Genomic DNA, 17,510 nt, shown 5'->3' on the forward strand with positions numbered 1-17,510 from the left:
ACTAACCTGCAGTTATATGTTTAATCTGCAGGATAATGGAATACTGAAGCCATGCGGTGCCAGCATAGAGAGCCCTGCTACCAGGAGAAAATGAACTTTATTCCTCCAGGCAGCTTCTAGCTTTCAGTCATACAGGCGTGGCCCATGCGGTTCAGTCACCGCTTGGTACACCGTGAGCAGCCACTGTAGCCACATCCTCACACTGACAGCCAGCTCTGTACTGATGCACTGCTGTCAGTTGGTATGGGGTGCAGTTACAGCTGCTACTCGCTGCCCCTAGCGATGACTAATGCTGCACCCCCATGACTGAAAGCCAGAGGTTGCCAGGAGGAATAAAGTTTGTTACCTCCAGGCACCCGGGCTTTCAGTGCGGAGGTCACACAGCTGCTACTAACCTTGAGAAACCCCAGATCTGCAGGTTAATAGCTTTTTTTTACCACATGGCAGGTTCCCTTTAAAGGTGTCCTATTGTTGATTTGCAGCAGACAGAGAAGTTCTACTCTGTGCTGCCTAAAACTCTAGCTTCAAGCTTTATTATAGCAAGTGACCTAAGGTTGCAGCATTATGTCTTTTTCATTTGATCAATGTATTAAAAAATTATAGTAATACACCAGTTCTTGTGCTTTTGCTGTAAGTTTTATTATGCATTAGCAACTGTTCACATTCTGTTTTCACTGATGTTCTTATGGGTAAGAAAAGTTAATAATTGAAGGGTTTGTCCACTTGATGTCGAACATCCATACAACTTACTAACATATTTGTACTTACAAAAGTGTATCAAATGAGCCTTAATTGCCAGCCCCAATAGCTTTTTGCCTAGCATGGGCACAATACAAAAGAGCTTCTATGACAGAGTGTGTTTCTGATGTAGAAATGTCAAAACTCCACTCAGTTTGCTTTGCTGTAATGGAGGGGAATGGTGCCCCAGATATATGTTTTAAATGTGCCAGTCAGTCGTCATCCTTCTCACACAACAATGATCATATTCCCATATGTGACACTTTGTCTTGGTGGGATCGGTGCTGATATCTGAAGAATGGGGCATTGTTGAAAATCCAAGTACACTGGTTTGTTTTTGTTTCTATTTTAATGTAAATAATTATAATTTGTGAACAGTGACTCCATGTCCTCGGATATGAAAAAATTCCTTTTCTGCTGATTTGCTCTCCTGCATTACACCAAAGCAACCTCTTTTTATTCCTCACCCAGCTGCTTTCTATGTTCTCACTGGAAATGCTGCTTAGTATGGCTTACCACTGCTATAATGGTTTTATCTACCATATCTATATATAAGAGGCATCATGATTACTCGTTAATCCCGCCCCCTGCACAGTAGCTCCGCCCCCCACATCACCACACACAATCCCACCCCCCACCACATTACCACACACAATCCCACCCCCCACCACATTACCACACACAATCCTGCCCCTCACCACATTACCACACACAATCCCGCCCACCACCACATTACCACACACAATCCCGCCCCCCACCACATTACCACACACAATCCCGCCCCCCCACCACATTACCACACATAATCCTGCCCCCCACACGAGGCTCCGTCCCTCCACATTACAACAAGAGGCTCCGTCCCCACACATTACCACACGAGGCTCCGTCCTCACACATTACCACACGAGGCTCTGTCCTCACACATTACCACACAGGGCTCCGTCCTCACACATTACCACACGAGGCTCCGTCCTCACACATTACCACACGAGGCTCCGTCCTCACACATTACCACACGAGGCTCCGTCCCCACACATTACCACACAGGGCTCCGTCCTCACACATTACCACACGAGGCCCTGTCCCCACACATTACCACATGAATCCAGTTTGCTTTTGATTTTACACTGTGAATAAAATGTATTAGTATTATTCTGATTTTTAATATTATTGTTATTAACTTCATTTTAAGTTAATTTACCACCTGCGTAAGCGCTATTGAATGTTGTCATTATTTACTTTAGTTTAATCACTAGCAGCGTTAATTAGATAGCAATGAGCATGCCGAGCGTTAGCTGGCTGGAAACAGCTAGTTATTCTATATTGGGAATTGCTAAAGCATTCAAATATCCTCGAAGTTTTGTAGAACACTCCATCAAACATTATTAGATTCTGTACCAACTTTAATCTTTCAAAGAATACTTGTGACAAAACGTGAAGAATCCACACCACACCACCCCACCTAACGTTAATATTACGTCAGCGAGATCACGTGATACAGTTTCCCCACTTGTACCAACGTGACGTTCCACACCCCCTAGGAACACGTAAGGTCAGCTTGGCACAGTTTTACACAAATGCCCCCCTGTCCACATGGGCCCTGGGAGTCACGGAGAGTGAGAGAAGGTAGCCCACGCAGTCACTGGCGTTCCTCGCTATCACCAGTTCCTCGTTCGATATACACCTGGTCAGTTAACAGGATTATATTGGGCCAGGAGCCAGCCCTCAGTAGCATGTGAGACTATTCTGAAAAATAGACGTGTAGATTCGTGGATAGAGATAACAGAGCAGCCCAAGGTTAAACAATATATTTAACCCTAGAACGCATATTGGGGGCCTTTTAGGCCCCCATGCTTACATTTTTGCTATTATCTGCAAAATTACTTTAGTTAGAATTTTGAAACTCCAGGTATTCCTCAAGTATGTCGTTGTTGATAATATCCAGTTGTTCATATAATTTTTTCATAGGCATTATGGGGTAACAATGCTTGTTTGGTGAAAACTACATCTGTATGAATTGGGGCCTTTTAGGCCCCCGCTATTTTTATCATGTTCTCAGTAGTGTTTGTGTCTCAAGTTACTTTATTTGTACTCAGTAATACTGGTGGAGGGGCCAGGGTATGGGAAGTCCCAGTTACTGTACACCTAAAGATGTATTCTGTACTTATTTTTCTGACAATATTGCAGAAGAGGTCCTATTATGTTCAAACCTAGAAGGAAGACGTATCACTTCTGCAAAAAATAAGTCCTGGAAAAATATCTCAAAAGAGGAACTTTATGCATATATTGGACTTTTAATGTGGGCAGGGAGTCAAAAATCGTATGATGTCCCAATATGAGAATTATTTCTGGACCCACTTTCTGATCCACACTATAAGGCGACAATGTCAGTGGGCAGATATGAGGAAATTAGAAGAATCATTCGCTTTGATGATAAGCGAACTCGTGCAGCGAGGTTTGAAACAGACAAATTAGCCCCTATCAGTTATATCTGGAACATATTTATCAAAAATTGCACAAAACTTTACAATCCTAGTACTAATGTTACTGTAGCTGAGCAACTTGTACCATTCAGAGGACGCTGCAAGTTCATACAATACATGCCCAGCAAGCCAGCCAAGTACGGAATAAAAATTTTCTGGATGTGTGATTCTGCAAATTATTATGGCATAAATGGCATAATCTACTGTGGCAAAGAGGTTGGTGCACCAGTACAGAAGGATCTGGGGTCTGAAATAGTCAAAACTCTTGCTGTTCCAATATACAATTCAGGTAGAAACATTACCATGGACAATTATTTCACCAATGTTGAACTAGGCAATTTTCTGCTTGCAAAAGCTATTACACTTGTTGGTACTATAAAGCAAAACAGACGAGAAATTCCAGAAGCACTGAAACACAATCGTCAGCGAGCACTTTGAGAGTGTCTTTGGATTCAATAACAAAACGACTTTGGTATCTTACAAGGCGAAGAAGGAGAAATCTGTAATTTTACTCAGTACCATGCATCACGATTGCAGTGTTGACAGCAATGACAAAAAATTGAAACCAGAAATCATCCTGCATTACAATACAACAAAAGGAGGTGTAGATAAAATGGATGAGATGGTGGGAGAATATTCGTGTAAGAGGCAAACAAAACGATGGCCTGTAGTACTATTTTCCAATTTGCTTGATGTAGCAGCCCTAAATTCATTAATTATATACAGAAACTCATCCGGAATTTCATGCACAGAGGAAGGACAGGAGACGCATATTCTTGAAGGACCTTTGTCATGAACTTGTAATGCCTCACATGATAGAGCGAAGCGACTTGAAATGCTTGCCAAAGCAAACTAAAGAAGCAATGAAACGGTGTGGCGTACAGTTTCAGATTATTCCAGAGCCAGGAGAAAGAAAAGCGTTGTTTCATGTGTCCAAGAAACATAGAGAGGAAAACTGAGCGATATTGTTCCACTTGTAAGGAAACTGTTTGCAAAGAACACACTTCTGAAAAAATGACATGTCAGAATTGTTTGGAAGACTAATATAATAGAAAAGAAAGTTAGAATAAAAATGTAGCTGCAGCTAGTTTGCTATAGATTTCTATGCGTTTTTGTGTGTTTTCATGTCTTTGTGTGAAATTTGGGAAAAAAAAGATTTTTTGGTGGTGTTTTCTGTGAAAAATTATAATTAAAATTTTGTCCACTATTCATATTTTATTGAGCAATTTTGAAATAAACTTGTGAAAGTTATTTAAGTGTGTTTTTCTACATTATGTGCATGGGGGCCTAAAAGGCCCCCAATACGTTAATATGTATATTTTTAACGTCATGCGCCTTAAGGCACACTAAACAATACACTATATATACAGAATGGTTATACATATATAATGGTCAGATATGCAAATACAATAGTGGCAGGACAAAAGGTATAAGCAGAACATGTGGTTTAAGTTAGGTGAAAGGTCTGGCTTGTGGGTGAGGGGCTGTCACATGGGAGGCTTGTGGTTCCCTTTTTGTGTGACTTCTCCGCACATGATGTGTCCTCGTGACCTCCCAGAAAAAAAGCACTAGGATCTGCTTCACACAAGCATTTAACCCTCTAGGTTTACCCCCTCCTGCCCTCAGGGGTGATCCTAAATGCCCTCCCCTTGATGTTTGGAGATAAATCTCCCAAAACCTATGAAAGGACACTCCTTTATGGACGATCCTAGGGCAGCGATTCTGGTGTCATCAGGTCCGACTGGGACCCTGCTACTCATAGAGACTAAACCCAATTTTGCTACCTAGCTGCTAGTGACTGCTCTTTGTATGTCTCTTCCCATGCATGTTAGAATGATTTGAAAGCTAGGCAGGCGTTTGCCCTGTTCTGGGGATCTTGGAAATAGACACGATGTACAGCTAGGACATAATAAACCTTCATACCAGCTGCTAGTGGGGTGTGTGATGCCCTCTGTCTGAAGCTAGCCAGGTGTCTTGTTACCACAACACATGCTGAAGGGACTTTATTGCGTTCCATGCTCAGTAGGATACAGATGTTGACATGGAATTAGATCTCCAATATTCTTCACAATAGCTAACTTAAATGAGGATAAATCATTAGGACATAATACTGTCTGCTTTACAGGGAACCTGTCAGCAGGATTGTGCACAGTATCCTACACACAGTGTCAGGTCGTTGCCGTTATATTGATTTAAAATGATTGATTGGTTGATGAAATTCATCTTGTGGTTCTTGTGTAATCTTTATTTTCAGGCTTGAGTTAATGCTATGCTCCAGGGCGGCCTATGGAGGGGAGGGGGGGGGGGGGTCTGTATGTGGTGCTCTGATTAACTATTCCTAATGCAGCCTCCTGACAGGTCACTGATCTATGACCTGCCCCCTAGTTTGCATAATGAGTAACAGTACATACTGAAGAAACAAACCTCTTCTGCTGCACAATCGCATGTTTAGTGTCCTAGTAATCACTGTTCATGTTATTGATCAAGTACAAAAAAAAAAACAATTTGAAAATGGTGCCTGCGCAGTAGCAGCTATTGGTATGTATAAAGATCCATCTTCCTGGAGAAGAAAAAAAATGTCCTCCTCCAAGATGTGCAGCCCGCGTCTGCGAAGTAGCAGCTCTCGGTGATCACCACGGCTGGCACCTGCTTGTAGAAGGATTTTTTTTTCTTTCAGTATGTAGAGGTATTCATTGTGTAAACTAGGGGGCAGGTCTGTGAGGGATCAGTGACCTGTCAGCAGTCTGCATTAGGAATACCTAGGCAGGGCACCACATAAAGACCCTCCAGTCCGCCCCGGGATACGAGCATATCATTAACTAAAAATATGGTTTAAACCAGGTGTGTAGGTTACTGTGCACAATGCTGCTGAAAGGATACCTTAAAGCAATAAAGGTAATAATAATAATATTTTATAGGCTCCCCAAAACATTAAAGATGTTGGCCACTACTTTATTTTTTATTGTTGATGGTCTATACTTAGGATAGGCAAATATATATGTGATTGGTGGGAGGTCAACTCCTGGCTCCCCTGCTATCAGCTGGTGCCTGCGGTGGCTGGAAGTTCTCGATGCTGCCGGAACACGTAAGCTCTGTCAAAACTATAGTTGCTGTGCACTACATATCCATTTCATATTCATTTCAATAGGGGTGGATATGTAGTATATGGATACGCCCACTATAGAAATTATGGAGCTAACTGGGTTGTGGCAGCAGCTGAGAACTTCCAGCTGACTGTGGTACACTCTGAGGTATGCTCAGGATTATATATAGTGTATAAATGAAGATCTCACATGAAGCTTAGGCTGTGGCTGAACTTCACAATAGTACCCAGATGTTAGCCATGGGGGCCACCATCCAGGTGCCATGGTAACCAATGGGTTCCCCATTTGCAGTGAAACAGAAGATAATAGATCTGATCTGCGGTTAGCACCAGAGAAACAGAGGCTTGACAAGTGATTTGACACTTCCAGAGCACTTAAAAAGGTTGTATCATATATGCATATATTTTGAAGAAAACAATTTTTGTAATTGGGCTTCTTTAGAAATGTTGCACCATTTGCCTGTATTGCCTATTGTATTGCACGTCACAGCTAGTGATGGAATATCACAGTCATGTGACTGATGTGACCTCCTTGCTGCAGAACCTCCAGGAACCATCAACGCAGCAGTGCTGGGATCAAGACTTCTTTTTTAGGTAAATAAGAATTCCTGCTTTTAGGAAACTTTTTCAAAATCTAAGACAGCAGACTAATGCAATTATTAAACCTCTGCCTTCTTAGTAATGATGTTTGCTCAAATATAAATGGAGGTCAATGATAGATGCCTAAAGTATACATTATCAGATTATAAAGTCAGCCCTGCATGGTTTAATATGAAGGGGAAGTGCTTCTAGCCAGTGCAGGAGTAGTAGAAATCAGACAGCAGAGTCTTCTGGCTCCTCTGTCGCGCCAACCCCATGACATGTTATGGGAAAGCCAGGGTTGTTTATGTGCTGAAAGGTGAGATTTCTTTTCATCTTTAGCTTCATTTGATTTTGCATCAAAACTTGCAGGCCTTGATGCAAAACTGACTGATATTTGGAGCTGATTATAATTCCTTCCACCTTGACTAAATAGCCAATTAAATCTGCAGGAAAGCTGCCCTATATCATAATGCTGCCTCCACCATAGTGGGTATGGTGTTCTTTTGTTGCTGCACATTGTTTGGCTTTGCGCCAAACATCCATTTTGAAATTCTGGCCAAAAAGTTGAACATTGGTCTCATCACACTATAACACGTTTCCCCTCATGCTTTTGGCAGACATGATGTAGGGTTTGACACAGCATAGCCAGTCTTGGATTATTTTTCTTTGTAAGAAAAGGCATCCACTTTACCACTCTACCGCACAGGCCAGATATATGAATAATACGAGAGATTGTTTTCACATGTCGTACACCACCAGTACTTGCCAGAAATTCCTACAGCTCCTTTAAAGGGAACTTGTCATGTCCTTTGTAGCATGTAAACAAACACGCTGTTTCATTAAAAACGGTCTAATCATGTGCAAAAGCTCTTTATATAGTTATATCATAACAGGGGTGTGCTTCATTGGGTTCAGTCACAGTTGTTGCCGCCTTCGTAATTTGAATGATGTTCCAATGGTTGCGCCAACATCACTTAAGTCCGATTTGGAAACCCGGCACTTGCACAGTGCATCATGGAACTGCGCTTGCGCTTTGATGAGCGGCTGAAGCAAGCGTGCTTGTCAGCTAACTGCTCCCTGCACGGTCAGACCTGTGGGAGGTGAGTGCCGCGAGCATACGTTGTGAACAATGGGGGTGCGGAGTTGGGGGGACATCTTATAATGACAGGAACTGCACATGCTCGGCCAGCTGATCAGCCACCCGGAGGATGAATAAAGATTGCAGATGGAACAGCGCAAACGTCAGCAGATGAAAGCTTGTTGTTTTTTGAATGGAGCATAATTTTTAATAACTGTGAATTACAAAACCCTTTATTTCCTCCTTTTCTGCTTGGTTAAATGTATTTTTTATAGTGGCACAACCCCTTTAAATTTTTATTTTGAAAATTAAAGGTGCTGTCCTCCTTGCATGGACAAGTTTTTGAATGTATTTATTTTACTTCAATTCATATATATCAAGGTAAAAATAATTTTAACAATTGGGTTGCATTATAAAATTTGCATCTTTGTTTTTTTTTTTTTTATATAAGCCTTGTTTCCTTCTTCGATTTTAATGTTTTGTGTAGTCATAAATCAGCTGAGAGACTCATTAAAAAAGAAAAGTTACATATTCTCCCATCAGAACAAGTTTTCTGAAGGATACTCAACTCATTCCGCAGCCACAAATTTTTAATGAGACCTAATTGCAAAAACTATTCTTAGACACAAATACATGCATTTAGGGAAAAAAAGTAAAATTGTCCGTAAAGGTGAACAGCCCCTTAAACAAGTTCAGGAATGCAATTTTTCCCATTTTTTGACATTTAAAGTTTTTCTTTTAAACAGCTATAAAATGTTTTCTTGTTCAGATATTTAAGCAAATTTACCTATTTTTTGCGATTTATATTGTATTTATATACTGTACATTTTGCTGATATCCAGGGGAATGAAAAACTAAAACTAAATAAGGAATAAATGTCTATTTTTCCTTTTTATTACAACCACAAACTCTAGCTAAATACCCTTTAAATTGTGTTCCCGTTTCCATAGAAGTTATTGTTTAAGTTTGGCTTAGACTGACGTCCGACTCCCCACCCCCACGGCTGCTCATTCTCTTCCGCTCTGTTAGGCTACTTTCACACTAGCGTCGTGCACTGCACGTCACTATGCGACGTTGCAGCGTACCGACGCATAGTGTGGAAGCGCCGCACAACGGGGGCAGCGGATGCTGTTTTACATCGCATCCGCTGCCCCATTGTGAGGTGCGGGGAGGCGGGGACGGAGTTCCGGCTGCACATGCGCGGTCGGAAAATACGCTATCAATGCTCAAAAAACGTTACATGCAACTTTTTTTGTGCTGACGGTCCGACGCAACACGACGCACGACGGTTGCGACTTGTGGCAATGCGTCGCTAATTCAAGTCTATGGCGAAAAAACGCATCCTGCAAGCAATTTTGCAGGATGCGTTTTTTCTACAGAACGACACATAGCGACGTGCAGTGCACGACGCTAATGTGAAAGTAGTCTTACCTATACAGAGATGTTTTAGGCACTACAGAGTATGGTGGGGACTGCCCAGTCTATATCCTACTGGTAGGGTTACCTTTAGTGCAACTGTATATTTTAGTTCTGTGACTGGAGTACATTTATCGATTTATACCACTAAAAGTGTATTGTATTCCTATGAATTTGATAGATGGGTATGGCCAATCCCATATTGGGATAGCTGGCAGGGACTGACTTGTAAATGCCAAAAGTCACAATATTTATGTGCAACTTCTCAATGAATTGTGCAGAAGTATTGCTACTTCTAAGGTGCCCTATGCCAGAATTCTGATGAATCGGCCCCATAGTGCCTCTGGTTTTCTAATCATGATCTGTAGAGATTCCATGTCCATCTGCTTTAATGTAGACTAGAATATTAACATGTCTATCACTTTATATGACAAATGTTCCATACTAACAGTGTTTAAAAAGTTTCCCACCTGTCACTTCCCTTTTATTTGTAATAAAGCTAAATGTAACCATGAAATAGTCAATGTTTACTACGTTCCTTCTTCTCCATATAATATCCCGGCCCTATTGTGTTAGTACAATGAGCAGAGCCCAGTTCATGCGTTCTTTTGTTGCTTTGCAGCCTTTATAATTATTAGAGCTTAACATTGATCTTTTTCCTAGTTCCCTGCCTAAGGCATCTAAAGCACCTGTGAAAGGCTTGTAAAGTTCAATACTATCTGTTCATTTGTGCGATTGCTTTCATTTGCAGCAAAAGGCAAAATTATTAAATGTACCTCAGCCATTTGAAAGAAAAGACAGATCCTCCAAGTTTAGTGAGCCGGTGAACCTGTTAGAACTGCCTGTCATCCTTTACAACCACAAGTATGAATGATGTAATAATGTAGAGTACCTGTTTCCTCTTAGGGTACGTGCCCACCATCAGGAACCGCTGCAGGTTGGATACTGTGTATTTATGCAGCATCCAGATGTTACATCATAGTGCATGAGATTCCTAGAAATCCCATGTCCACTATACGTCTATGTACAGCTGCGTCTCACCCGTGGACACTGACATGTGGGGCGTCTTTCCAGACCGCAGCATCCCAATTTCTCTTGAGACATTGGTCTCCGCAACACAAATGTAATTAACAGATTGTATTGTATATGTTAAATCCACTTGGTTCAGTGAACACATGCAGATTTACCTGTGTGATTAGAATGCAGCATTTTGGAGCAGCAGACATGCACTGTCCACAGTGCTGCTAGTTCCGGATCCACATTTTATGACAATTTTGGGAAGTCTGTGTTATACCTAATTGTATGAATAGAACAGGTGTATGAATAGAACAGGCGCATGAAACCTGCCAATCATGTGCACATCCTGGCAATCCTCTTCTGACACATCCTTAACACCACTTACCCCAAGATGTGCAAGTGAGTAGCGCTAGAAACCCTTTAACCCTTTTACAGGACTTGTGCCACTATCATATTTATATTTATATCACTTTTGACCACCTATGAGTTTACTCCCATTTGAAAATAATGCATCGTTTTAAAAATATTAATGTTACTAGTTGGCCCGTGCAAAATTTTTGCACATTGTCGGGGGCACATGCAATTTCAGGAAAATTAACCTGGTCAAATGCTAATGTATTTAATGAGATGATGAACACAGAGAGGTATTTATATATGTAGATTGGTAATACAATAAATTGGTTTGATAATTAGAGGCTAAAAAAAATGTCTTGAGGTTGTGGTGCCACCTGCAGGATATTGTTTTTTTCTGCAGGTTTCTGAAAATGAATGTTTAAACTGTATTTATTGATCAAATCGTGAATGTGTGGTTTGTTTGTGTCTTTTCTTGCTGAAGGGGGCAAGTTTACCTTTCAAATGGTGTATTATTTGTATGTGTGCTGTGAAGTAATCACGGGAAAAGCAGTGCATGTTTACAAATGTGTTTGCATATGTGACTCACCTGCAGTGAAGTGTGCAATCCTCGAATTTGCCTGAAATAGGCTGGACAAGCACTTCGGCAAGCTGCAAAGACCCCTAGGCAAATGTCACCTGCAGGTAATTTGACTGTTGAAATGGTCTATCATTTGTGTGTGTTGGTGGAGTAAAAACGGAGCAAGTGTGCAATTGAAAAGGCAGTTCATGTTTACAAATGTGTTTGCATATGTGACTCACCTGCAGTGAAGTGTGCAATCCTCCAGTGTGCCTGAAATTGGCTGGGCAAGGAGTTCGGCAAGCTGGAAAGCCCCCAAGGCAAATGTTAGGATTTGTTTGTGATGTCTGTAAGCAGCCTTGTGGTATTGTGCTTTGGGGTAGTGTGGTGCCACCTGCAGGTCATTTTTCCTGCAGGTTTATGAAAATTAATGTTTAAACTGTATTTTGTGATCACATCGTGGATGTGTGGTTTGTTTGGCTTTTTTCTTGCTGAAAGGGGCAAATTTACCTTTCAAATGGTGTATCATTTGTGTGTGTGGGTGCAGTATGAATGGAGATACAAAGTAATCACCGAAAAAGAGTGTTTAGAAATTATATATAAGGATAACCAAGTAAAAGTGTGTTCCTTAGTCCCGGCTGGCTCTGGTGCAGTAAAAAGCCAGGGATAGTACTGTGTACACAGTGTCGGCAGGGACATAAAAGTCTCAGTATACGGCAACCTGATATCAGTTATATACATAACTCCACAAGGAAGGCATTATTATTCTGTAGGCAATGTCTTTATGCTAATTATTTTCATAACATGTATAATTTTTAATAGGAATAAATTGAAAAATGGTCAAAGTACTATTGTCTTCACAAATATATAAATATAATGGTGAAGAAGATCTTTAAAAAGATTCAGGCAACATAGGCCTTGTGTTATCAATTACTTTTTTTTTTTTTTTTTTTTAATATCAATGGACCCCCCTAACTGACAGAAGGTAGAACTTAGGGCTGGATCTTGGCTTTTGTGGAAAAGCATTAAAGGGAATCTCTCACCAGGTATTAAAAACTGCTTTACCAGCTGCAGATCTAGAAGTTCTCTGAATGCTGAGCTCTGTATAACCCTGCTCACATCACTGATTGGCAATGTTCTGCCTATGCACAGTGTATACAGAAAGCTGCCAATCACTGGTGGGAGCTCCTGAGTATGTAGGACTCCATGTGTACTGTTCCTCTAGTAATAATCTTCCGCTGGTAAACAGGGATTTTGTCAAAACTACACCAAGCATCTAACCTAATCAGATGTATGTAGAATTGTGGTGCCTCGTCATTTTACTATACTTGAATTCATTTATTTCTTTCCTTTTTTTCTTTTTAGGATAACTATACTTTTGCACAACCAGGGATTCAGAAAAAAGTGAAAATGTTGGAGGAGCTGGTTAGCCGCATTGATGGTGAGTTGGTTAAAGCAGCTTAGGCAAGGTATATTTACAGTAGTAAGTGATTGTACTGCTCCTATCTGTGCAATTATGTGCCCCACCAGTCTTCCTCTGCTTCTCATATGGAATGTCATCCTCAATCAGCATAGCGCTTAGTGGTGCTTGAATTACTTCTACTATGCATCACCTAAAGGGAAGCTAGTAGACCATGAGCACCTTCCATTATTTGTATTAAGCTTCCATAATAAAAAGTCAATTGCAATCTCCTGGCAGCAATGGAAAGCCCAGATACAACGAAACATCATCCATTTTAAGCAAAGCTCAGTGATTAATTTCAGAGAGATCCTCCACTCGCTTATGGTGCCTGATTGTGAGGTTTTCTGTTTATTCTTACACCTACTTCTCAGTTTATATCTTGTTATTGCGGTACTAAGAAGGAAAGTGTCAGTAAAGTTTGAAATGAATTGTGTGTGCAAATATGATTTGTACTTAGACCTCCCTGCTCTAAAAAGAATTCCCTTTGAGAGATGCTGACTGTCATCGTGCCATTGCAAAATTTAATTAAAAGAAATTCTACTGATAATGCTCGGCCATTCTTAACATATTCTCTTGGTAGTTTGTTAAATTAATGAACAGGGTATTAACAAAGTGATGCCAAGCAGAACTAAGCTTTTTGTGACACTTACTTGTCAATGATGGAACTGAAAACAAAAAATGATTTTTTTTCCTCCTTCCAGAAATAGCTTAAAAGAATCTTGTTAAAAGATTAATTCCATCTGTTTTTGTGTTACTTAGTCTAAAATGCCAGATCTCACTCTAAAGGACTTGCATATTTTAGCGCTCGCATAAATACAAAGGAATGTGTGTCCTGAAAATGAACAAAAGGAAAAACATCAGAAAGCAAAGTCTTCACACCGGAATCACTTTTCCTGTTGGAGAATAGTCGTGATCAACAGAAAAAGTAACGCAAGGCCATAGCAACTTCTTTTTGACAAGCTTTAAAGAGAATTGTGTTATTCTTTGTATGTCAAAAAAATGTGGACTAGCTACCAACACAATTCTCTTTTTCCAGCCTATTATGGATAACATTAGATATTTGTCCATGGGGAACTATTATTGAGTTAAAATGCTGTACATATAGAAACTGTTAATAAATCGCAGGCGGGATCTTCTGCTCTTCATGGCCTCTTGTCGATCAGCTGTTTGGATATGCCACATACCCTTCAATGCTTGCCAGCTAGGGCGTCATACTTTCAGTAGTGACTGTGCTTGGTGTTACAACTTTAGCTCACTCGAGAACATGGGACTGAGCTCTGAGGGCCATCATGAGTGTGCCAAAAAGTATGGAGCTGTTAATTGTGAAATGTTTCAACAGTAAAATTGATGGATTTGTTGTGTACTATATCACACATTATCATTAAAGGGAATGCTATTACCCTGCAGATTAGTTGTTAATCTGCAGCTTTATCTCATTCTGAAGGTGCCCGGATGCTGTGCTGAAAGCGCGGCACTTGGCAGAAAATAAACTTTTTCTCCCAGGATCCATTGGCTTTCACTTGTGCAGGCATGCCCGTAACAATTACATCAGAGCAGTAATAGCGGTGGCTGTAAGCACGTCCTGGCACTAATTGTGCGATCACTCTGTACTGATGCAGTGCTCAGCCCGCTGCCGGTTAGTGTCGGAACATGCTTTCACCCGTCGCTCTCAGTGCTGTGAGTGGTCACTGTGATTGCTCTGATCATGCCTATATGACTGAAAGCCGGCAGCTCCCGGGAGCAATAAAGTTCATTTACAGCACTTAACAAGCAGATTAATAGTGTTATTGGACATGACAGATTCCCTGTAAATGCTTAGCAGATTTTGAAAAGAGTTCTAGAATTTTATTAAATCTAATTGGAAAATTGTAAATCACTTTATTTGCAGAAAATGTTGTCTAATCCCTGTAAAAAAATGCCCTTAAGTGCCGAACACACTCTGTTGACCGATAGATCAGTTTTTAGTAATAGAGAAACCGAGAGAGATGATAAGAAATGGGACAGGGATTTCCCTCTGTTTGCTGTGAACTATGGTGCGCAGAGTAGATGGGGATCTTTCTTTTACACACAGTTTAGTCCTCTTTTTTTCCTTCCTCACCTCCATTGGCGTTGTGCCCCAGGGCACTTACCACTTCACTAAAAGGCTTTATTGAGCCCATCCCATCCTGTAGTATGACTCCAATCCCAGATTAGAGAAGTGCGGTTGGGTAGAATACTTTGTGTCAGACACTGCTACCTCCTCTATCGGGTTTTACAATAAATCCCTTAAACGTACAGGCAGCCACTTTAATGTTTTACATTTCTTGCTCAATAAATAAAATAACAAAATGTGTTTAAGTGTTATAAAAGGATAACTAAATTATATATAATACTATTTCTTCAATTGCTGATGCACCAACAAATTGGAGTTTGATTTACCCAGTTTAGTTGCTAATTGGTCTTCACTTGAAGTACATTGTTGGCCGCAGGTAACAGGATTATGTTGACTTGTCATTGACCTGGTAATAATACACTTATCTAATTTCCAATGGTTTGCTGCCTTGCATCCTTACAAAACTCTGTTTCATCTGCTATAGGCAAATCATTTGGCCTGGCACAGGAACAAAACAGTGTTTGATGTGCCTTATTCAGTCAAAACCAGAAGTAAATATAAAAAAAGACAAGTATTTCTTTGTACGTTTTTTTTTTCTTTAGATTCCACTCCTGGCATTGGTTAAATATAAACCTGTTTTGTTTTAATTATAGTTCTCAATACATCATTTAACAGTTACAAAAACTATCCCCTAAAAAGATTACAAATGTAAAGAAAAGACTTTAATCATGGTTTCTTCTAATGCCGATTTCACACATACCACATTCACGGTGTGAATACAGACAGTGATGTGTGGACTGGTTTTGGATTTACTGACCTGAGCTCAACAACTTCATATATGCCTTTAACCCCTTACCAACCTCCACCGTACTATTACTGCGGAGGTCGGATCCCCTGCTTTGATGTGAGTTCTGGCGCTGAGCCCATCTCAAAGCCGGGACATGTCAGCTGTTTTGAACAGCTGACATGTGCCTGCAATAGTGGCGGATGAAATCGCGATTCACCCGCCACTATTAACTAGTTAAATGCCGCTGACAGCGGCATTTAACCGGCGCTTCCGGCCGCGCGGCCGGAATTGAGCCCATCGCCGACCCCCTTCACATGATCGGGGGTCAGCGATGCGTCAGGGTAGTAACCCTAGAGGTCCTTGAGACCTCTATGGTTACTGATGCCTGCCTGCTGTGAGCGCCACCCTGTGATCGGTGCTCATAGCAAGCCTGCAATTCAGCTACATAGCAGCCATCTGATGATCGCTGCTATGTAGCAGAGCCGATCAGGCTATGCCAGCTTCTAGCCTCCCATGGAGGCTATTGAAGCATGCAAAAGTAAAAAAAAAAAAAATGTTTTAAAAAGTATGAAAAAAATAAAAAAATATCAAAGTTTAAATCACCCCCCCTTTCGCCCCATTCAAAATAAAACAATAAAAAAAAAATCAAACCTGCACATATTTGGTATTGTCGCGTTCAGAATCGCCTGATCTATCAATAAAAAAAAAGGATTAACCTGATTGCTAAACAGCCTAGCGAGAAAAAAATTTTTAAACGCCAGAATTAAGTTTTTCTGGTCGCCGCAATATTACATTAAAATGTTATAACGGGCGATCAAAAGAACATATCTGCACCAAAAGGGTATCATTAAAAACGCCAGCTCGGCACGCAAATAATAAGCCCTCACCTGACCCCAGATCACGAAAAATGGAGACGCTACGGGTATTGGAAAATTGCGCATTTCTTTTTCTAGCAAAGTTTGGAATTTTTTTTTACCACTTAGATAAAACATAACCTTGCCTTGTTTGGTGTCTATGAACTCATAATGAACTGGAGAATCAAAATGTCAGGTCAGTTTTAGCATTCAGTGAACCTAGCAAAAAAGTCAAACAAAAAAACAAGTGTGGGATTGCACTTTTTTTGCAATTCCACCGCTCTTGGAATTTTTTTCCTATTTTCTAGCATGCTAAAACCAATGATGTCGTTGAAAAGTGCAATTTGTCCCGCAAAAACAAGCCCTCACATGGCCATATTGACGGAAAAATAAAAAAGTTATGGCTCTGGGAGGGAAGGGAGCGAAAAACGAGAACGCAAAAATGGAAAAGGGCAAGGTCGTGAAGGGGTTAAAGCGGTTTAGTATGGAGAGGAACAGAAGCTAACCCAAAAAATAATAAGTGTAGCCCTGCCTTGAGCTGGAAGCGCTGGTTTACACTAGAGCATATACAGGTGCTTCTCACAATATTAGAATATCGTCAACAAGTTAAATTATTTCAGTTCTTCAATACAAAAGTAAAACTCATATGTTATATGGAGTCATTACAAGCAGAGCGATCTATTTCAAGTGTTTATTTCTGTTAATGTTGCTGATTATGGCTTACAACCAATGAAAACCTCAGTCATTATCTCAGTAAATTAGAATAAGTAATAAAAAACACCTGCAAAGGCTTCCTAAGTGTTTCAAAAGGTCCCTTAGTCTGTTTCAGTAGGCTCCACAATCATGGGGAAGACTGCTGACTTTACAGATGTCCAGAAGGCAGTCATTGACACACTCCGCAAGGTGAGTTAGCCACAACATTTTATTGCTAAAGAAGCTGGCTGTATCCAAGCATATTAATGGAAAGTTGAGTGGAAGGAGAAAGTCT

At 40.6% G+C, this 17,510-nt stretch overlaps 1 protein-coding gene across 2 annotated transcripts in view; it reads left to right on the forward strand.

Moving 5' to 3' along the window:
- The window catches only part of TBC1D22A (TBC1 domain family member 22A), an 849,217-nt gene that overhangs the window by 432,236 nt on the left and 399,471 nt on the right, over nucleotides 1-17,510 (forward strand). For both annotated transcript variants that reach the window (XM_077264859.1, XM_077264857.1), the window contains exon 10: nucleotides 12,693-12,768. In XM_077264859.1, coding sequence (XP_077120974.1) covers nucleotides 12,693-12,768 — 76 coding nt within the window. The remainder of the gene's footprint in view (nucleotides 1-12,692; nucleotides 12,769-17,510) is intronic.

This window comes from Ranitomeya variabilis, chromosome 5 (genome assembly GCF_051348905.1).
Source record: "Ranitomeya variabilis isolate aRanVar5 chromosome 5, aRanVar5.hap1, whole genome shotgun sequence".
NCBI lineage: Eukaryota > Metazoa > Chordata > Amphibia > Anura > Dendrobatidae > Ranitomeya > Ranitomeya variabilis.